Source organism: Vitis vinifera, chromosome 7 (genome assembly GCF_030704535.1).
Source record: "Vitis vinifera cultivar Pinot Noir 40024 chromosome 7, ASM3070453v1".
Classification (NCBI taxonomy): Eukaryota; Viridiplantae; Streptophyta; class Magnoliopsida; order Vitales; family Vitaceae; genus Vitis; species Vitis vinifera.
The window spans coordinates 29566464-29588773 of record NC_081811.1 but is presented as its reverse complement, the minus strand read 5'-3'; the positions used below and the strand labels follow the sequence as shown (position 1 = coordinate 29588773).

General features: G+C 36.5%; 2 protein-coding genes across 2 annotated transcripts; one reads left to right on the top strand and one right to left on the bottom strand.

The window, feature by feature from the left end:
* Positions 1 to 11055: 11055 nt before the first annotated feature.
* LOC100242231 (aspartic proteinase Asp1) lies at positions 11056 to 15168 on the top strand. The gene is made up of 8 exons (XM_002273952.3): positions 11056 to 11731; positions 12636 to 12753; positions 12902 to 13122; positions 13699 to 13923; positions 14029 to 14167; positions 14319 to 14519; positions 14624 to 14696; positions 14795 to 15168. Exons 1-8 carry the CDS (start codon positions 11538 to 11540, stop codon positions 14902 to 14904), a joined length of 1281 nt encoding a protein of 426 aa, XP_002273988.1. The 5' UTR covers positions 11056 to 11537; the 3' UTR covers positions 14905 to 15168.
* A 482-nt stretch (positions 15169 to 15650) lies between these two features.
* Positions 15651 to 17716, bottom strand: LOC100261123 (NAC domain-containing protein 2). The gene is made up of 3 exons (XM_002274141.5): positions 17435 to 17716; positions 16718 to 16992; positions 15651 to 16608 (listed from the first exon to the last, which is right to left on the bottom strand). Exons 1-3 carry the CDS (start codon positions 17598 to 17600, stop codon positions 16165 to 16167), a joined length of 885 nt encoding a protein of 294 aa, XP_002274177.2. The 5' UTR covers positions 17601 to 17716; the 3' UTR covers positions 15651 to 16164.
* Positions 17717 to 22310: the final 4594 nt, after the last annotated feature.

Genomic DNA, 22310 nt, shown 5'->3' with positions numbered 1-22310 from the left:
AAAGATCCCCCGGTAGCAGATCCCTTACAAACAATCCAAATTTCGGAGGAAAGCGATCACCTCACAAACATCAGTTCCCTCATGACACAAGAAGAAACTCAGGGCATGCAAAAAATCCTCAGACAGAACCACGACATCTTCGCGTGGGCACATTCTGACATGAAGGGAATTCATCCCTCCATTGCATCTCACAGGCTTAACATCTTTTTAACTGCCAGACCCGTCCGGCAGAGGATTAGGCGTTTCCACCCGGATAGACAAAGAATCATCCGGAACGAGATCGATAAATTGCTCGAAGCCGGATTCATCAGAGAAGTTTCTTATCCGGATTGGCTGGCAAACGTAGTCATAGTACCCAAAAAAGAAGGAAAATGGCGAGTTTGTGTAGATTACACCAATCTCAATAACGCATGTCCAAAAGACAGTTTTCCATTACCACGAATAGATCAAATTGTGGATTCCACTTCCGGGCAAGGGATGCTCTCTTTCTTGGATGCCTTCTCCGGATATCACCAGATTCCCATGTCTCCGGATGACGAAGAAAAGACAGCATTCATAACACCACACGGCCTCTATTGCTACAAAGTCATGCCATTCGGACTCAAAAACGCTGGCGCCACGTATCAAAGATTGATGACTAAAATCTTCAAACCTCTAATAGGCCACACGGTAGAAGCGTATATTGATGACATTGTGGTTAAAAGCAAAACCCGAGAGCAGCATGATCTTCACTTACAAGAAGTTTTTCATCTCTTACGAAGGTATGGCATGAAGCTAAATCCTTCTAAATGCGCCTTTGGCGTGAGTGCTGGCAAATTTCTGGGATTTATGGTCAGCCAAAGAGGCATAGAAGTCAGCCCGGATCAAGTCAAAGCAGTCATGGAGACACCTCCTCCCAGGAACAAAAAAGAGTTACAACGCCTCACAGGCAAGCTCGTTGCGTTAGGGCGTTTCATAGCCCGCTTCACTGATGAGTTGCGACCCTTCTTCTTGGCGATACGAAAAGCTGGAACGCATGGGTGGACGGACAATTGCCAAAACGCGTTGGAAAGAATTAAACATTGTCTTATGCATCCACCCATCTTGAGCAGCCCCATCCCAAAGGAGAAGTTATACATGTATCTGGCTGTCTCAGAATAGGCAATCAGCACCGTTCTATTCCGCTGCCCTTCACCAAAGGAGCAGAAACCTGTCTACTATGTCAGCAGGGCATTGGCAGATGTAGAAACCAGGTATTCAAAAATGGAGCTAACAGCCTTAGCTCTTCGAAGCGCTGCCCAAAAACTCCGACCCTATTTTCAAGCCCACCCAGTGATTGTACTGACCGACCAACCCCTTCGTAGCATTCTGCACAAACCAGATTTAACTGGGCGAATGCTACAATGGGCCATTGAATTGAGCGAATTTGGAATCGAATTCCAACCCAGACTATCCAAAAAAGGCCAAGTAATGGCCGACTTTGTGCTCGAATATTCACGAAGACCCAACCAGCACCACGAATCAAGTGAACAGGAGTGGTGGACACTACGAGTTGACGGAGCCTCACGCTCATCAGGCTCTGGAGTTGGGCTCGTACTACAGTCCCCAACTGGGGAACATCTGGAGCAAGCCATCCGGCTGGGATTCTCCGCGTCTAACAATGAAGCAGAATACGAGGCCATCCTGTCCGGATTGGACCTTGCCCTTGCTCTATCCGTCTCCAAACTCCGGATCTACAGCGACTCACAGCTAGTGGTAAGACATGTCCAGAAAGAATATGAGGCTAAGGACGCACGCATGGCGCGATACTTGGCCAAAGTAAGAAGCACCTTACAGCAATTCACCGAGTGGACAATCGAAAAAATTAGGCGAGCTGACAATAGGCACGCTGACGCTTTGGCCGGCATAGCTGCCTCCCTTCCTATCAAAGAAGTCATTCTACTGCCCATACATGTGCAAGCCAATCCCTCTGTCGCAGAAGATTCCACTTGCAACACCATTAAGGCAAACCAAACGGATGATCAAGAATGGACGCATAATATTGCAGAATATCTCCGGGCAGGCACTTTACCCGAAGATCCTAAACAAGCGCACAAAAACCGGGTGCAAGCTGCCCATTTCACCCTGATCGGGGGGCACCTGTACAAGCGATCCTTCACAGGGCCTTATCTTCGCTGTCTTGGGCATTCAGAAGCCCAGTATGTGCTAGCTGAATTACATGAAGGAGTATGCGGAAATCATACGGGAGGACGATCCCTGGCACATAGAGCTCATTCACAGGGATACTATTGGCCAACAATGAAGAAAGACGTAGCAGCATATGTACAAAAGTGTGATAAATGTCAAAGATACGCTCCCATTCCACATATGCCATCAGCAGCATTGAAATCGGTCTCAGACCCATGGCCTTTCGCGCAGTGGGGCATGGACATAGTGGGACCCCTCCCAGCAGCACCTGCCCAGAAGAAATTCCTCCTTGTCGCCACTGATTACTTCAGTAAATGGGTAGAAGCTGAAGCATATGCAAGCATCAAAGATAAAGATGTCACCAAATTCGTATGGAAGAACATTGTTTGCCGCTTTGGAATTCCCCAAATCATCATAGCTGACAATGGTCCACAATTTGACAGCATTGCATTCAGGAATTTCTGTTCGGAACTGAATATCCGGAATTCATACTCCACGCCGCGTTATCCTCAAAGCAATGGGCAGGCGGAAGCCACAAACAAAACTCTAATCAATGCCTTAAAGAAAAGGCTTGAACAAGCCAAAGGGAAGTGGGTGGAGGAGCTACCCGGCGTCCTGTGGGCCTATCGAACCACACCCGGACGGCCAACAGGAAACACTCCTTTCGCCCTCACATATGGAATGGATGCAGTTATTCCCACTGAAATAGGTCTTCCTACTATCCGGACCGATGCAGCAAAACAAGAAGATGCCAACACGGAACTAGGAAGGAATTTGGACTGGGCAGACGAAGTCAGAGAAAGCGCGGCCATCCGGATAGCAGATTATCAACAAAGGGCATCAGCGCATTACAATCGAAAAGTCAGGCCCAGAAACTTCAAAAATGGTACGCTAGTACTTAGAAAAGTTTTTGAAAATACTGCTGAAGTAGGCGCAGGAAAGTTCCAAGCCAATTGGGAAGGACCCTACATAGTGTCTAAGGCAAACGAAAATGGAGCCTATCATTTACAAAAGCTAGATGGCACTCCGTTACTCAGACCATGGAATGTGTCCAATTTAAAGCAGTACTATCAATAAAAAGTAGACACAAGTACAAATGAGAAAGAAGTGTGTTTTTATTGATATGAATAAATGTAATTACAAAGAGACCTCCGGACCACAAAAATACAGAAGGAAAAATTACAGCAGAAAAATTGCAAAAAGAGATAAACTATCAGGGAGCGGGCTTCTCGTGGAGCTTCTTTTCTTCACCCGGAGGAATCGAAGGGGTATCTCGCTTGATACCATTCTTCTTCATGCAGCAGCGATACCCAAAGATAAACATATCATCAACTTGTTGCTGGTAATCCGCTGCAAGTTCCTCCCTTTCCACAGCAAACTCCCGTTCAAGTTCTTCTTTTTGCACATCCAGGCGCAGCTGCAAATCTTCCTTCTGTTTCTTTTCAATCGAAACTTCGGTCCGGAGTTGACTCACTTCATCCCTCAGCCGGGCTGCCTCACTTTCCGCCTCATGTAGGCGGCCCGCAGTTGATTCTTCTCGACTCTTCGCCTCAGCCAACTCCACCCGGAGGGCTTCATTTTCCTCTCGCATGGCGGTTAGATTGGCCTCAGCCTCCTCCATTTTCAGACGCAGCTGATTTTCAATCTCTTGGCGCCGAGAGGAGAAGGTCCTCATTAGTCTGCAGTCTGCAGCATCTGAGTAAAAAGATCGTGTTGTTGAGCCATGCCGCGGAGGCCCCTCACCAGCTGACACGCAAACAAAAAAAGCAAAGACATAAATCGTACTACAACAAACACATTAGTGCAACAAAGAGTCAAAAAGCAAAAGCACAAGACAACGATATACCGTTTCTATCATATCAAACATCTTAGCGGAAGGCTTGATGGCTTTCCAGTCAGGTGTAATATGCTTTAGCTTAACTTCCAACTCCGCGTAGCTGAAAGGGCTAGCAGGAGCTGCATCATCAGCAGATTCCTCCTCAGATGAGGAAACAGAAGGTAATTCTTGTCCCGGATCCGGGACCTCCACATCTTCGTCCGGACGCATATGTCCGGATACATCTTCAGCCGGAATTATTACCGGGGCGGCCGAGGTCTCAGTTGCCATTTCCACCTCGCCTCCATCCGGATGAGCGTCATGGGCAGAAGCGCAGCTAACTTCAATCTCTTGCTGCCGCTTTTCAAGCCGCCCAAGGAGTCCAGACCGTAGATCGCGCGTCGAACGCGGCTTCTTTGAAGGAGGTCCTTTCACCGGGACTATGGCCAAGCGATCCGGGTCATCGAAAGGCTGACTTTGGCTCTCTGCCCCCGCTTCCTCCAACGGGGTTGTTTCAGCTGCATCAGCATCCGGATTAAGGTTGCCCGGACGGTTGATAGATGCAGCTTCCTCAGCCACGTTAGCCAGACGCGCAGCCGCGGCTAAGGAGGGGCCCGAATGATTCAACCCCGACATGCGTCCGGGGCCGCTTGAGATAGAGTGCGGAGCAGCGTTTACTGGCTCCTCTATCATTACTTCCCCCTCATAGGTAGTTTGTGGAGGGGGAAACTCCTTGGGAGGAGTGGGTTCCTTCACATCCTTCCCATGCTTCTTCACCAGCTTCCTCCTCTTTCCTGGAGTTTTCTTTGAAGGAGAGTCCGGACCACGCTTCTGTCCGGGAGCCTTTCGGATAGTGCCTTCAGTTTTTTTCTGATCTCTATCCTCCAAGAGCTTTCGCCGTCTTTCAGCATCAGCCTCTTTAGCTTCCTGATAGAGGGGGAGCTCCTTCACAGTATAATGCTCCCCAGGCACTATCTCATCCTTTGCCAGTTTCCTGGGGAGAATATTGATAACATATTCCTGAGGCTCCCGGACGACCGCTATCAAATTCCGCGCGGAAAGCAATGTCTTGTAGGCCCTCTCCTTGGGATCTATCTCGAATAATTTACAGACACAGGCGAAGGACCCCTTTTCCACCCAATCCACAAGGTGGCCCCTCAATTCCAAACCTGCATTGTCAGCAACAAAGGGTGAGAATTCCGTCCGGAAAAATCAACAAAAAAATCAGCAAAGTAAAAACCGGACAGAGAATCGCAAAACAAGATTACCCGGAATTTTTAAAGTATAATTTGGAGAAAAAGGCCTCGACGCATGCTGCGATAGCCCCGCCCATACACCCCCGACCGCCACCAGCCCCTTCGCCCCTCCCTTTGTCGAATCTGGCAGTTCTGTCACCATTTGAAGGGAGGGCAGGTGCGCGGACACACTGAAGATATCAGTCTTTGCTTTCTTCAGGGAATAGACAAAGAACACTTCCAGTAGCGTCAGGTCGAGACTGTACAGCATGTTGATGATGCTGCATCCCATCAGCACCCGGACAACGTTGGGATGAATAAAGATGGGTGGAATCTGAGAGAAGTGGAGGAATTCCTTGAACAACGCCGGCAGAGGGAACCGGAGCCCCGCGTTGAATTGTTCCTTTGTGAAGAGGATAACGTTTTCTTCACCCTTCTCAGTAGGCATAGCCGCCTCCTCGTTCACCAAGCCTATCGATACGTCATTTGGGATGCAGAACCGCTCCCGAAACTCCTTCGCATCTAATTTGTCTATCGCCTTTTCGCCAGCCTCGTTGACCCGGGCAAATGAAACAGTCTTTTTTGGAGCCATTTCTTACCACAAAGCCAAACCAAAATCTACATACAAAACCAACGCAAACGGTTCAAACCAAACAGTCAGAAAATACACAAACCCTAACCCAAAGCAGTCAGAAAAACCCCTCAAAAACCCCCCCGAGCACCAACAAAATACCAACATGCAACAACAATTACAAGCGACTTGTCCAAAATAATGCCCAAGCAAGCCAGAAACCAAGTTTAAAGAACCAGCGAATGCAACCAAAGGAATGACAGTAACAAAGAGGTACGTACCAAATAAAGCTCTGAAGAAGAAGAACGGTTACTCTCTCGGTATAAAATCACCAGCAGCAAACAAACGAGGCCGTTCGAAGTTTTTCTCAGAAAAGTAAAGGACGCAGAAAGAAGCAAGAAGAAGAAAGGCTCTCAAAAGAATGCAGTAGGAAAAATGCAAAAAGAGGTACAGTGCCCTATTTATAGCAGGACAGCCCCTCGGAAAGCCAAACCAACAGCCATGTTATCATTGAAACGACATATTGCCTGGGGATACACAGGGTCGGCGGCTCGTCATAAATGCCTTTTTTGGCTTCCGCACCCCCACTCGCCACGTGGCCCAGTCAAACGAAGGGACCTCTTCAATTTTCAAAAGCCAGTTATTTTTAACCCGCCCATTTTTTCGGGCAAAATAGGCAAGTTAAAAAGGGGGGCAATGTAGGGACCCCTCCCCTTGGGAAACACGTGGCACGCAGCTCATGGTAACGCGTGGCACGTATTATCAGCCGGACCATCATCATCCGGATTCCCCTAAAGATATGCATGGTGCAGTTATCCTATCCGGACCCCCTCAAGAAAAGGCAAACGATGTTTCAGATTCTCCTATCCAAGGAAGAGCAAACGACGCTGGCAGAGCGTAGACATCCGGATAGTCTCCACAACACATCCGGATAATCAGCATGAGCCATCCGGATATAAATCGTCTGGATGGTCAATTAAAGTAAAGCGAGTCTTACACGCAATCACAACAAGCAGCCATGGCCCACGTCCCATCACCTGCAGAATAAGAAGACAAGAGGAAGTGACAGCAAGTCACTTCCCACGACCATTCTACATAATCGCTTCCCACGATCTCTGACAGCCGCATCACCTACCATGGTCTCTGACAGCCATTCGTAGGATGATAGTGCTCCTACTGACACCTATTATCATCATCACAACATAAAATATCTTCTCACCATTAATGAAAGGAGCAGTATCCCTAAAGCTGTATATATATGCCTTCACACGAAGAAGAAAGGATCCCCCCCCCCCCCCCCTCTGGTAACCTCTTGATACCTAGAAAAAGGCCAACCGATTCATATATCTCTCTTTCACCATGGCTAACAAGACCATCGGAGGGTGCGTCCGGACACCCTGTCCGGATGCCTTTTGCAGGTGCAACCGCTGAATCAAGAACCCCTTGTGTGTTGAGAATCACGTGTCCATCCATCTGGCAGCAACGTGGACCACTGGATACGCGAGGCGACAACAGTATATCTTCTTCAGAGAACTTGCAGCACGCTCAAAACAAAATGAGGAAGGCAACAAACGAGCATAGGACAGATAGGAATTTCGAAGCTGGTGATTGGGTATATCTCATGCTGCAACCTTTCAAGCAGACTTCCTTGTCTATACACACTAATAGGAAGCTTGCATCTCAATTTTATGGTCCTTATAAGGTGATAGAAAAGGTGGGACACAGGTGGCCTACAAGTTAAAACTTCCAGCATATTCCAAGATCCATCCCGTTTTCCATGTGTCTTGCCTCAAAAAGAAGTTGGGAGCTACAAATGTACATCAAACTGAGTTGCCCTCGATTCAACAAGATGGAAGAGTGCAACTAGAACTCATAGCAGTACTTGATAGGCGCATGGTTAAGAGGAACAATCGTGCAGTTGTTCAAAATGAATTTGTGTTATTGGGAGTCAAAATTCCCTATTGAAATGAAATGAAGTTATTCGAAACTCCCATTAAATTTCAAACTCATCTTCTACCAATTTGACCTTTTTTTCGCCTTATTTGAAGTCAATTGCAAACAACCCTTGGAATTTCGAATTCTTATTATGCCAGTTGAAGTTTTTAAGCTCCTGTTCCAAATGAAAATCACTTCTTCCAAACGGGTTTCGAAATAGGACTTATACCCAATGCAACCTAACTCCGAAAGACCATATTTCCCTTGTTCTAACTCTTGTTTCACACATTGTTCGAAGTATTAGATTTATGATGTCTTAAGCTTTGAAATCATATGCGGCTTGTCTTAAAAAACTCTGAGGAACTGGCCTAAAATTCAATTCAAAATCAAGAGTATTGTATCAAAGCATTAGTAATTTTGTTTAATTGTCTTGAATTTACTCTAATTCATCTTCAACATGGTTGCATAATCTTTCATCGTTTCTATTATTGCTATAGAGCCCTAGAAGTCATGACATAATATAATGAATTTAGAATCATTAATATATGATTCTAGTTCCCTTATATTAACCCATTTGCGTTAATGAATTGTTTAAGCATTCATACTCATATCACTTGCATTGTATATAAAAAAAATCAATTGTTTTTTTAATTTTATAAATATTATATATATTTGAAAGTTTTGATTCTTTTTTTTTTTTACATATATATACATATTTTATAATTATATAACTAGAAGTGAAAAATTCATGATTTTCTTTTTTTAGTTGTGATTTTATGATATGAATGGATGAAATATTCACATGGTTGGTTTAACAAAGAAAAATATGGGCATGTGTGGCAACTATTTTTTAGAACAGTTTTCTGTTCTTTAGAACAAAAAAAAAATTAAGAAAACACGTTTAACAACCAAAAATTATTTTCAAATAAGGTGTTTTTAGAGATATTCTTTTAGTTGTTTTCCCTTATTTTCTAAAAGCTATTTTAAAAAATAATTATACAAACATATAGAATAATTAAAAATAAAATACTAGAGATAAAAATTATTTTTAATACATATTTAAAAATATTAAAAATAAGTTCAAAACATTATAACTTTTTAAACAGATTTTTGTTTTACAAAACATCAAATAATAGTTTTCAAAAACTGTTTTGTTAGAACCTCCGAAAACAATTACTAAATAAACCCTAAGGTTCCATTTAAAAATTCAAGCAAAAATTTTGTAAAAGTTAGTAATTTTTTTATTCCTTGGTTTTTTAATTCTAATGTCAAATATTAAAAATAAATAGTAAAATTAATCTATTAATTTTTAATCTCTTTCTTTGCATAAAATTTTAGACTATCTAAACATGTATAACAATTTTTATCAAGGTTAAAAAAGAACTTTCAATTATTTTCAAAATATGAAATTTGAATATATTTTTTAATTTAAACATTACAAAATAAAATACAATATAATTTTTTTATTTAAAAAAATAATAATAATAAATCAAAAGAAACCAATCAAACATATAATCTCAATAATATAAATCTCTTTATTGAGATTTTAGAACCCTTCATTACCTCAAATCAACTCACTTGTCAACTTCCTCAATTTTCTTCACTTTTCTTGACAGAGATTAAAAGGACCTCCTTGTAGCACTTCATGCAATGTGAATTGAATCTAATGGAATTGATAAAGAGCTAAAAAGTGATTTTGACACCAAAGAAAAAAAAAAAGAATAAAAAATGTTATGATATGACTGACTTAAGCTTTTATGTTTGAGAAGCTACATTCTCAGCAACCAAACAAGCCTGATGTTGACGCCAAGAAATTGCTCGGAAATTTCTACGATTGAATCAGTGAATGAGACTTGATGCAGATAGTTCTTGGAAATTTCTAGCGTTGAATTGGTGAATTTTCTTTTGATAAACCCAATTTGTCAATACCAATATTATCAACTTTTCAAGTAAAGTGGTCAACTTTTCATGGATATACTCTTTGACAAAACATTTGGTCATTTTCAATGATGGGATAATGCAATTGTCATTTCAAGGAAATTTATATGAGAACTAGAAATAGAAATAGGTATAATTCCAAAATTATCGTATAATTTTATTTGTTTACTATCTTATTAGAAATTTACAATTAAATTATATTACAAATTTAATTTTTTTTATTCAATTGAAAGTAATTTACTGATATCGATTAATATAATTTAAGTAAAGTTATTATCTTTAATTTAATTATAAATGAAATGGTTATTTTTAGTTGAATAAAAAAAGTTAAATATTATGAATTTTTCTATTAAGTCAAAAACAAATATCACGAGATTAAAAGCATTTTTATAAACAAAACTTATAAAAATTATGGATTTACATTATATTCTTAAAAAAAATTACTTTTAAAATTTATAAAGTTTAAGTTAATATAAAAATTTTAATATCTTAATTATTTAAATAATTTTTAATATCTTTTTAAAATAAGTCTTTAAGAATTGTCACATTTTATATAGGAGATATTGTTATTTTTTGTTGTTAAAAATAAAAAATAGGGGACCTAATATTGAATTTATAAAATGAAAGAGTATATAGTGTTTGGATACCTTTTTTGTTTTTAAAAATAAAATTTTTTATATAAAATGTGGTAATTTTTATGTAAAAGAATGATAGTTGGTGTATTTGAAAATATTCTTCCATTAGGCTCTCCCTAAACTCATTTTCTTTTTATTTTTTTCTCTTAATTAATGTCTTCCCAATTACAAATCTTAGCAATAAATTATCTTATTTGATATCATAAGACTATTATAGGCATATTAATAGCTAATTTGAATTTTTTTTATATATTTTGTTTGAATCCTTATAACATAGAATATAAAAATCTTTTAGAGTTTATTAATATATAAATTTTGGTTAAAAAAAAAGACTTGTTGTAAAAATGGTGGAAAAACAATTTTAAAGAATATAGATGTGATTTAAAAATGAAAAATCATGAAAAAAAAAAAGTGATATAAATAGAGAAAAAATTTGCAACCCATGGTGTCTAGCCCTAAAAGGTCGAACATTTTTTTTTATTTTTTATAATTTATTACAATTTTTTCATTAAATATTTTGACTTTTTTTAAATGACAAAAGTATATATATATAAACATCGCCTTAATTTCTCACTTTCAAAACCGATTTAAAAATATTTCATATTTTTTATTATTTTGATTTATAATATTAAACTTCTAAAACAAACTAAAAACAAGTTAGTAATATAAGTTGTACATTCATTTTTAAAAACAGTTTGAACTAAATTGATCTTTTTATATCTAAAAAGTCAATTGAGGAATCAAATGGGAAAAGCATCATTTCCCCGTTCTTAAGGTTGCTCTTTGAAAGGGCAACTAATTGATTCCCTCATCAGTAGGAAATGGATTCACACCATATGCAAAATCCTCCAATCCTACAGGAGGAAAGGAATAGAAACCCATTACCATACCATGCAGTAGAAGAAATCCCCTTTCAAGTTTGTTAACTAAGGGTTCTGTAAAACCCCAGTACCATGCAAGACAATTAACCAAAGCAAACACATATACCAATCTAATTCTTGCTTCCCAAGTAAATACCCTCCTCAATATTCCATGACAACATCCAATTGTTGCCTCATTGGCCAACAAGAAGATGGATATAATACTATGCATCAATCTTCATTTTCTTTAAGGCATTTTGTCAAACAGCTTGTAGTCTATGTGCCACAAGCTGACAAGCCCAAGATAGAGACGTTTTTGCTTGTTTTTTGTGTTTGAAAAAGTCTAGGTGTTAGCACAAATTCATTCATCTGGAGTGAATTATGGAGATTGGGAAGGTGGGGGTGTTGGTGGTTCTCGTGGTGCTTGTGGGTTTGTCTGGCTGGTCATCTGCTTCTGATCACCAGCACAAGAGGAAGAAAGCAGTTTTTCCTGAACCAGCAGCATCATCATCGTTGATCAATATTATTCAGTCTTCAGTTGTGTTTCCACTTTATGGGAATGTTTACCCTTTGGGGTATGTGCAGAAAATTCACCTCAAGCTTGCATTTTCTTGGAAAATTTCATGACCTGCATGTCATTTTCCCATGTGTCAAATCTTATACCGCAGTTTATATGGTTGTTTTAAGTTCTCAATTGACTTTGTCTCTGAAAATTTTAATCTTTGTGTATGTATAAGTGGAGGTAGAGAATTTTGTGGCGATGGTGGTTGTACCAAAAAAAAAAAAAAAAAAAAAAACTGGAAGAAGAATTGTTTCAAGCTTTGCATATTCTTAGAAACCTTCATGCATTTTCTTGGAAATTTCTTGACCCAATGTCAGCTTTCCATGTAAAGAATCTTATAATGCAGTTATTGACTCTGTTTGAGAAAAACACAGCACTACTGTACATCTAAGAGGAGGTGGAGGCAGTGACCATGGTTTAGGGGGTAGTGGAGATGATGATGAAGGTACCGATGATGGTAATTTTTGAGGAGCTTGGTTGGGATAGGGGAAGATGTTGATGGTAGTAGTGCTGGTGGTGCTTATATTGGTAGAGTTAATGGCAGTTTGGAAGTGGTCTTGATATGATGTCGCATTTAGAGGCAGGTGTGATGTTGGTGATGGTGTCAAGGCTATTCCACCCTTTTCCCTAATGGAAAAATGAAAAATTTTGGTCTTAAAATGAAAATTGGAGGTGGAATTTTGGGACTAGGATACCTACTCTGAAGAGCTCTATCTTCCCTTTTTATCTTCTTTACATTCTTCATGCTCTGTTAGATTCATTTGCTTGTGCTTTTAATATTAGACATCATTTCTGCCCGAATTTGATGACAGATTTTGTGTGAACTGTGTTGCCTCATCTATTGGCCTCTGCACATTCGAAACCCTAATTTTGTTTAACTCTGTTGCATGATTCTGAAATCATTTTCTCTTCTGCAGGTATTACTATGTTTCTCTCAGCATAGGTCAACCACCGAAGCCCTACTTTCTTGATCCAGACACCGGTAGCGACCTTTCTTGGCTCCAATGCGATGCTCCCTGTGTCCGTTGCACTAAGGTAAAACATCCTGACAAAATTCTTCAGTTTTCTTATTATTTTTTTAACATAATTATACATGTCATTATTTAGGCTACACAAACTCAACTTGATGTGTTCTGATCGATAACTTACTGAATTCCTCATTTTTGTTTCTTCTCTTTTTCAGGCGCCTCACCCACTTTACCGGCCCAACAATAATCTAGTGATCTGTAAGGACCCCATGTGTGCTTCACTTCACCCTCCTGGCTACAAATGTGAGCATCCAGAGCAATGTGACTACGAAGTTGAGTATGCAGATGGTGGTTCGTCATTGGGTGTCCTTGTGAAAGATGTCTTTCCACTCAATTTCACTAATGGACTCCGACTTGCTCCTCGTCTAGCCCTTGGGTTGGTATCTTTGCTTGCCTTCTTGATCTGAATTGTTTGTCATGGAACTCCTGTCTTCACTCTCGTTAAATTGTGGCTTTCTAGAACCGATCCCAATGAATAATTCTTTCAAATAAAACAGTTAAGATAAGCTGTTATACTGAATTTTGATACAAGTTTCTAGGTCATGTTGCAATTTGAAAAGTCTGGGAGGCATCTTAAGAAGAGTGGCCTTTAGTAGTGGCTAGGATGATTTCCAACAGACTAATTCAGGCTTTTAGAACTCTTTTCATCAAAGATAGGTTCCCACTGTTTCTATGAATCATTTCTGTGATGAAATTTCTTGAAGCCACTTTAGATGGGATAAGATCTAAGACCATAGAGCTTGATTGTAATAATCTACAGCAATGAACTCGTGGTACCTGTTTCTTCCTTAAATAGTTCCTTCCATTAATGAATTCTGTCCTGATTCTTACAAATAGGGAGACAGCAAGCCACTTAAAATGTAAGAAATAAGGTAGAGAAATCACGCTTTTGGAAAGTTGGTTACAAAATTGGCCTTAGCCATATGCTGCATTCTGATTCTCTTGTCTACAGATGTGGATATGATCAAATTCCAGGTCAATCATATCATCCTCTAGATGGAGTACTTGGCCTTGGCAAGGGAAAATCTAGCATTGTGTCACAGCTCCATAGTCAGGGTGTAATACGAAATGTGGTTGGCCACTGTGTAAGTAGCCGTGGTGGAGGATTTCTCTTTTTTGGGGATGACCTCTATGACTCATCACGTGTAGTTTGGACACCAATGTTACGTGACCAACAGTAAGAATCACTCCCAGGCCCCTATTGTCCATTTTAATTCTTTCTTGGTTGTAGCTCACACTTTCTACTTACAATGGCAAATCTGTTACTTTGTGTTTTATTCAGCACTCATTATTCATCTGGATATGCGGAACTTATTTTGGGTGGAAAAACAACCGTGTTTAAGAATCTTCTAGTAACTTTTGACAGTGGAAGCTCTTACACCTACCTCAATTCCCTGGCTTATCAAGCTTTAGTCCATTTGGTGAGTTGCAGATTTTCACAAATTTCCCGTAGTTGTCATATAGTCATGAATATTACACTCATTACTCATCTGGAAATGCAGAAGAGCAGATGTTTCTTTTTTCTTTCACTTGGATTCATTCATATGATACTTGTAACATTCATGCTTCTAGGTAAGGAAAGAATTATCAGAAAAGCCTGTAAGAGAGGCACTAGATGATCAAACACTCCCACTCTGCTGGAGAGGCAAGAGACCGTTCAAAAGCGTTCGTGATGTCAAGAAATTCTTCAAGCCCTTAGCATTGAGCTTTCCAGGTGGTGGGAGAACTAAAACCCAGTACGACATTCCCCTTGAATCATATCTTATAATCTCAGTAAGTACCTTGCACTATTCCCTATACGCTTTTATTCATTTGTTGCTCTTATGAGTAGAAGATACACCTGATATTAAGAAAATTAACAAAATCCATTTTCCCAGTTGAAGGGAAATGTTTGTTTGGGAATTCTAAATGGCACTGAAGCAGGACTTCAAGATTTCAATCTCATAGGAGGTAAGAAATTGTGTATGTATGGAGTTACTCACCATAACCTGAAAGCTAGAACTCTGATTCCCACACTTTGGCCTTCCTTTTTTTCTGTCATTTTTTAGACATATCAATGCAAGATAAAATGGTGGTTTACGACAATGAAAAGAACCAGATTGGATGGGCGCCCACAAATTGTGATCGGCTTCCCAAGTTTAAAGCTGCAATCTTATGAGAATCACCCATGGGTTGAATCATTCTTGTGGATCCATTCTTGATTCTCCTGCAGAAAAGCTCTCATGCTGTAAAATAAAGGAGGGGAATTGCTGTTGTATGGTATGTGTAAATTCACTGGTACTAGGTAAAAGATGTAAAGGGGTATACCCTGAATCATAGTCCTGGAAATATATATATAAATATAGTGGATGTTTTACAATAACAATAAACCATGTAGTACTACTTTGGATCTATTTCTGCATATGTACTGGTTTTTGCATTAGTCCTTGAAACCTGGCTCAGCTTGTCAAGGGCAGGGAGGGTTTTTGGATGGAAAAACTATATTATTTAATTGCTCACGAAGGTAGTGTGTTTGGTTTTTAATTTAATAAAAATTATCAAAATATTTGATTTTTTTTATTCAATTAAAAATAACATATCAATAAATATAATTAAATTAAATTGAACTTATTAATAATAAATTCACTTTAGTTATATTTTGATCAATATCAATAAGTTATTTTTAACTTAATAGAAAAAGTCAAATATTTTAATTTTTTTTATTCAATAATTTTTTTTAAAAAAAATACCACCAAAGTCTTGGATAAACCCATGTAGATAAAAGTTTTTAAAATATTTTCTTATATAATTTTTTTTTAAACATTTCTTTGCGTACCTAGTCGAAACTTCGTGAAACTTACCTCTAACTAGACCAGATTGCAAGACTTTGACACAAATTCAAGCTTTTCACATGAGAGAGAGAGAGAGAGCAATGGGTGGTCCACAGACCTCATATTATATTTGATTAGATGAAGAGATGTGTTACAACAAATGAGAAAGAAAAAAAAAATTAATCTTTCAACAAGTTGTTCGAATCAACATTGTTGAAGAAGAACAAATGCACCCTTCTCTTTCAACACCAACCAAAGGTAGATATTGACTTTTGTCATTTTCTCCCTCGTTAATCCCCCCCATCCCATCCCCAATATACCCTTCACCCTCATTTTTTATAATCATCATCATCATCATCAATTAAATTTGGTAAAATGAAAAAAAAAGAATATTTTACTATTATTCTATATTCTACAAAGGTGAGAATTTCCTACAATGGTACATATTAACAACGACCAATCCAACACATTCTCATCCCATCATCCCCATATCTTCCATGAATGAAACTCATGTTAGCAACTTCATGAATCATGAGACCAATATAGCTACCATCTTCATATTCTAGGTTTGACGTACGATGATCAAATTTTCCTAATCGGAATATTTATCAAAATGACTTGTTCGAGAACATCAACATGTCCTGCCACGACGATGTTAATAAGTCTCCCGAAAACTGTGCTTGAGAGGCAAAAGGGTCGTTGGCAAAACCATCCATATAGAGGCTAAAATCAAAGTCATTCCACTTAGGCTCGCTTTGAACCTCCTTCTCCGGTGACATTACTTGTTCGGATCCACTAGAATCTGTGTGAGTGTGTAACCTCGGCACTGAATCAGATGTCTCGAAGTATAGGTAGTCATTGGTTGTTGGCGGCGCAGGCATTGGAGGTAGGGACGGCAATGAAGAGGGTACTACTTTATTTTGAACCGTTGATATTATTTTTGGCTTCTGGTCTTCAAGTTCTGGATATTTCATTGACTTTTGATCAAAGGTGTGCTGTTTCTCGGCGCTGCCTTTCTTGTTGTATATTCGACATAAGACCCAATCGTCAAGCTGCAAAGTCAATAATAATATATATCAATAAAAAGAACCATCACTCTTTTTCTTTTTTTTTTAAATAATAAATAAATATCTTTAATGTAGTATAGAATTACAATCGTACCCTTAAGTTGTTTTTCTTGCCGGCGGATCGATCAACATTGGCGAGGCGATACTCGTGCATGATCCAATTGGTTTTGACACCTCTGGGAGCTTTGCCGGCATAAAATACGAGTGCCTTTTTAATTCCGACCGTCTTGGGTCGGCCGATGGGCTTATCGGCGCCGGTGGCCTTCCAGTAGCCGGATCCGGCCGCCCGGTTAGGCCTTGAACCGTTGGGATATTTGCGGTCCCTTGGAGAGAAGAAGTACCACTCCTTTTCACCGTACAGAGCCATTCCTGCAGAAACCCAATTCCAAAAATATCCAAATTCAGTTTCTGAAAATTTGCTGAACTAGAGAGACGATTTACAGAGTTTCGATCATATTTGTCAAAAATTGAGGCAAATTGGAACGACCGATCTCAAAAAAAAATTAAGTCACAAAATAAAAATTGAAAACTGAAAATATTTTCTAAATTGAAGAGAAACTTGCAAAAATCTTATCATTTCTCAAAAGAAACTCAACTCAACCAGTTAAATCCAACCAATGGATCAAAATCCAAATCATTCGTGAAAATAGTTTTTAAAAAATAAATCCAATTCATTTCTGATAAATACAGTTAATTTCAAATTTCAACTGACCCATTTCAGAGAATCGAATTCGAATCATCAAATCAGGATTTCTCACACTTAAGGTTTCCAAATCTGAAAAAGAAAGAGAAAAGAGAATAAAAAAAATACCTGGAAGCTGCCATGGATCGTACTTGTAGAGATCAACCTCGGCAATAATCGGAACGGAGATGCTCTGTGATGCGCATTTACGAACCAGATAATGCACCACGAGCTCCTCGTCCGTCGGATGAAATCTGAAACCAGCCGGCAACTGCAACTGATCTCCGCTCATCATTCACTTCTTCCTCTTGAAAATTCTTAAAATTTACTTTCCCTTTTTCTCTTTCTCTTTTCTCTTTTCTCTCCCCCTTTTCCTGGATGCTAAGATATCTCCGAATGCTGAACCGAGATTGAGGGTTGGGTGAGGGGATTTTTATAGGGTGATGGATGAATTCGACACGTGGGGGTGAGACTCGGGAGTTCTCGAGCTGACCGCAGCCCTTGACACGTGTGGGAGTCACGCGCGGACGATTGTGTCAGTGCTTGCGTCAGCTAGTTGGAGGCATCTGGGATGTCGGCTGCATTTGACGGCTAATTTGGGGATGGTTGACCGCTGTGGGGGTGAGGGGCCGGCGTTGTAAGTCGGCTGTTTCTCACGTGTTGTTTTTCTTTTAGGGATAGGTTTGGGATTCTCTGCAGCCAATCAAGTTTGGCGGTTTTGATGTGATTGGAGTCCATGGTCCTTTTACCAAGGAAAATCTCTATTTCTGATTTTATCATTATCCCATTTGAATTCTCAAACTTTTGATTCGTGACATGCAAGTTTATGATCAAATATATGGTATCAAAATATAAAATAATAAAATAAAATATAAGGAAACGTTTGGAACTATTTTGAAAAATAGTTTTAAAAAATAAATTTTAATAATAGTTAAAAAAAATTGTTTTATTATATTTTATAAAATAAAAATTTGTTTAAAATTTTGAAATGTTTTTAATATTTTTAAATATATTTAAAAAATAAACTTTATATTTAATATTTTATTTTTAATCATTTTATATATTTATATAATTATTTTTTTAAATAATCATAGAAAAGGAGTGAAACAACAAAATAATTAAAATATATTTTCTAAAAATATAATTTTTTTGTTTTTAAATAAACAATTATTTTTAATTATCATACATGTTTTTTCTATTTTTCAAAACATTGAAAAATAGAAATTATTTTAAAAAGACAATTATCAAACAAATACTAAAACTCTATTATATACATAAAGTTTTCTTTAAGTGATATATTTCAAATATTATAAAAGTTTTCTAAAAAAAAGTATATGATAACTCTTATATGATATAAATACCTATTCATATTTTTTCATGAAACCTAAAGGTATATTTGGTTTTGAAATATTTGGAGGAAAAAACGAAGAAAAAAAATAAAAAATAAAAAATAAAAGGAAAAAAATTTAAATTTAATAGATTATTTATATACATTTCTTCAAACTTTTCTCTATTACAATAAAATTAAATCATTTAAAAATATATAAATTTCAACTTAATTTTATTTATTTTTATATTTTCTATAATAAATCAAACATGAAAAAACCATCCTTTTTTTTTCTTTTTCTAATATATTTTGAAACCGAACATAGCCTAAAAATTAATGAAAAAGAAAAAATTAATTAGATTTTAAAATGTTGAAAGAAAATGTTTAATTACGGAAAAAGAAGGAATTTCAAAAGCTTCTTTTTCAATTAAATAATTTAGCATTTTAACACTTTCATATTCAATATTGTGATTTATTAATCATATAGCTCAATTATTTTGTGCACTTAATGAAAATGAAAATATTTGCTATGAATTAGGGTAAATACTTCTATTTTCTCTAGGAAAAGAGGTTGCTGACTTTGACTAGAAAATTAAGAGGTAGGTGGCGATTGTAGAAACTTACGTGAAAGTTGGATGCAGAGAATCTGAACTTTTTTTTTGGTTAACAGCTACTTTAAATTACACGTCAGCTCCTCATCGTCTACGTACGAGGAATGACGTCATCTCTCATCTTTCTTGCTCATCAAGGTTCCCTTAATTCGCCATCCTTATCCTTTTTTCTTTTTTTCCAGCTGGAATATTTTTTTTTTTAAATTGTTTTTAATGTGAAAGATTCGGATTCTAAAGTGAGTCAATATCTATCTAATGATATGTCTGAATTGGCACAAAGTATATGCCCACTCGTTTTAGAACTAATATTTAAGAAAACTTCATGCATGTAATATAGTTTTATGTTATGTTTGGTTTGGAAAAATGTAAATAAAAAAAATAAGAAGAAAAATTAAAAAATAAATTATTTAAATTTTTAATTAATTTTAATTGTATTTGATTTTTTAAAATATTTTATATAATATAATTAAAAACGAGAAAATAATATTTTTTATGGCATCTTATGTTATGTTATTATTAATGTAATTTTTAATATTTATCCAAAAAGCTAATTGAAAGTTTGGTCAAGATCGGCTGAGGAAGGATTGAGAACACAGGTGGGTTGGACTTTCGGCCGAGAAGCATTGAGAGGTTGGTAACAGTCAAAGAAGAAGATGACCATGGTGGCGTGGCATATGTTGGGGCCCATATGACGTGACCGGTTTAGGGTGTGGTGACGCGGGCAATGACCTACGTGGATAAGGATGTGGAAAGTTCTCACGAATTTCAGCAACTTGGGAAGGGATTTTCTAGACCATATCCATCTTTTGTGGGCCCATTCCTATCCACCTCGTCTTGTGAGTTGTGACCTTCCGTTTTCTTCTGGTTTTTTCAAATTTTAAAAACAATTTTCGAAGTTAATTTGTAGTCTAGCGTAACATTCTTGTTCTTAGAATATTGTAAAAAAAAAAACCAACAAAATATCTTTAAATTCTTATAAAAAAATATATTCTAATTTTTTCTGGAAAATCTTTGATTTTAATAATATTTTTTTATTTCATAATTATTTTATTTATCTTAGAAATACTAATCTCCATTCGTTTCTATTATACTAAAATTTACTATAATACCTGTCAAAATATTTGAATATGATGAATCGATGATCATGTCGAAAACATGAGTCGATACATTTCCTAAGTGGAGGACAAGGCGTATGAGATGGCAAATTGTGATTGGGTGGGAGGTAGTGACGTGGGGTCCATGTGTAATATCTAATATGAATGTTGGGTTTGACGTTTGAAACATCACATCACGAAGATAATTGCTTTTTATAGTAAAAGATAAAAGAGGAAGGAGAAGGAGGTCCAAGTGAAATGAATCAAGTGAATGTCTCCTTCATGGGAAGCTTCTGCGGGCCTGCCATTTTTGACCACTCTGCTCCACTTGTGGCCTGTGGGAGGGGCCCACTTTTGGGGTTACCCCTAACCTTCCGTTCCATCTATCTAATGTTGCCCACTTCAGCCCCACTTATTTATTTATAATTATTATTTATTTATTTTAAATATTTTTGTATCAAAGCAACCTGTCATCCAAAAGGGGTAAATTTAGTATCTCCAAATGCGGAGGCTCACTCCCACCAACCAGTCAAAGCTGCAAGTGCAATCCAATCCATGATTCTAGAATGTGGAAAATGAATGGATATACATTATTACGGTATTTTTATTATTATTTATTTATTTAATTTTTTTATTAAGTAAAAAAATCAAAATATTTAATTTTTTTATTTCTAAAAAATAACCAATTAATTTTTTTTACTTCTTAATATTTAATAGAAATAAAATATTAAAAAATAAACAATTTAAAACTTAATATTATTAAGTACTATTTAGTTTTAAATTATATTTATAATTAATTTAAAAAATTTCAATCACCATCTAAAACTATAGTCTAAATGAGTAGATAATTAATCTGAACTTAATCCAAATTAAATAATAATCGGTTCAAGTTAAATATAAGAGGTTGTTTGTTTTTCTATTTTTTTTAATGACTTCTAACAAATCTTTTATTTTTTAAATTAAAAAAAAATAAAATATTATAAAAACAAACAACATAATACTTAATATTATTAAATACTATTTAGTTTTCAGTTCTATTTAAAATTAATTAAAAAAGACAAACATCACCTAAGTCAGTGTCTACTTTGAGACATTCAACCTAAATCCAATTTTTAAGGACGGGTTGAGTTTAAATTGATTATATTAGAGTTGAATGTGTCAAATTATCCCATCATATGATTAAAAAATGATAATATTGGAACTATTCCTTTTGTCTTTAGGTTGGTTCTAGAGTATTTGATATCACAATCAAGCATGGATGATGGACCCAATGGTGGAGTCTAATTATGTGGCGGTCTGCCTATCATTACTTTAATATTGAAATTTGAAACCCATCTCTTTCCAACAAATTTCTAATATATCAACACTTGAAAAATTTCCAACAAATTTGAATTAATGAATTTTGGATCAAATCGACTTTTTTTATTTGTATAGACATGGATAATAAATCAGTAAATACAAATATATCAACACTTGAAAAAAAATAGAATCTACTTGATATATCGAAAAAATATATCAATGAATATTTTGACAAAAATATCGATGAGACTAAAATTATTCAAAATTCATAAAAAAACTTTAAAAAAATGATAAAATAAATAAGAATACACATATTAAAGTTATTTTTTTAAATATAATTGACATAGACATAATCAAAGATAATATTTATCAATTTTTTTATAGAAAAAACTATCTTAAATTCCTTTAATATATTTATACTCATTTATTTTAAAATTTTAAAACTAATTTTATTAAAATATGTTTTATTATATTTTAAATAAAAAAATAAATCATTTATCAGATTTATATAAAATATTTTTATTTGAGATTTAATTTTTAAATTTTATTGCAAATTTGTGATGACAACTTTTTGCTATTGATATTAATTTATTTAAATAATTAAAATTATTTAAAAATTATATTAATAATTTATCTTATCAAATTAATTTTAATTTATAAAATATTAGAACTTT

Excerpts from the sequence above, each read along its gene's own strand:
- LOC100242231 (XM_002273952.3), top strand. The coding sequence starts at position 11,538 with ATGGAGATTGGGAAGGTGGGGGTGTTGGTGGTTCTCGTGGTGCTTGTG. Across the intron at positions 11,732-12,635 it reads GGGAATGTTTACCCTTTGGG|GTATTACTATGTTTCTCTCA; the intron begins GTATGTGCAGAA and ends TCTCTTCTGCAG. Across the intron at positions 14,520-14,623 it reads AATCATATCTTATAATCTCA|TTGAAGGGAAATGTTTGTTT; the intron begins GTAAGTACCTTG and ends CCATTTTCCCAG.
- LOC100261123 (XM_002274141.5), bottom strand. The coding sequence starts at position 17,600 with ATGATGAGCGGAGATCAGTTGCAGTTGCCGGCTGGTTTCAGATTTCAT. Across the intron at positions 16,993-17,434 it reads CGATCCATGGCAGCTTCCAG|GAATGGCTCTGTACGGTGAA; the intron begins GTATTTTTTTTA and ends GGGTTTCTGCAG. Across the intron at positions 16,609-16,717 it reads GCAAGAAAAACAACTTAAGG|CTTGACGATTGGGTCTTATG; the intron begins GTACGATTGTAA and ends TTGACTTTGCAG.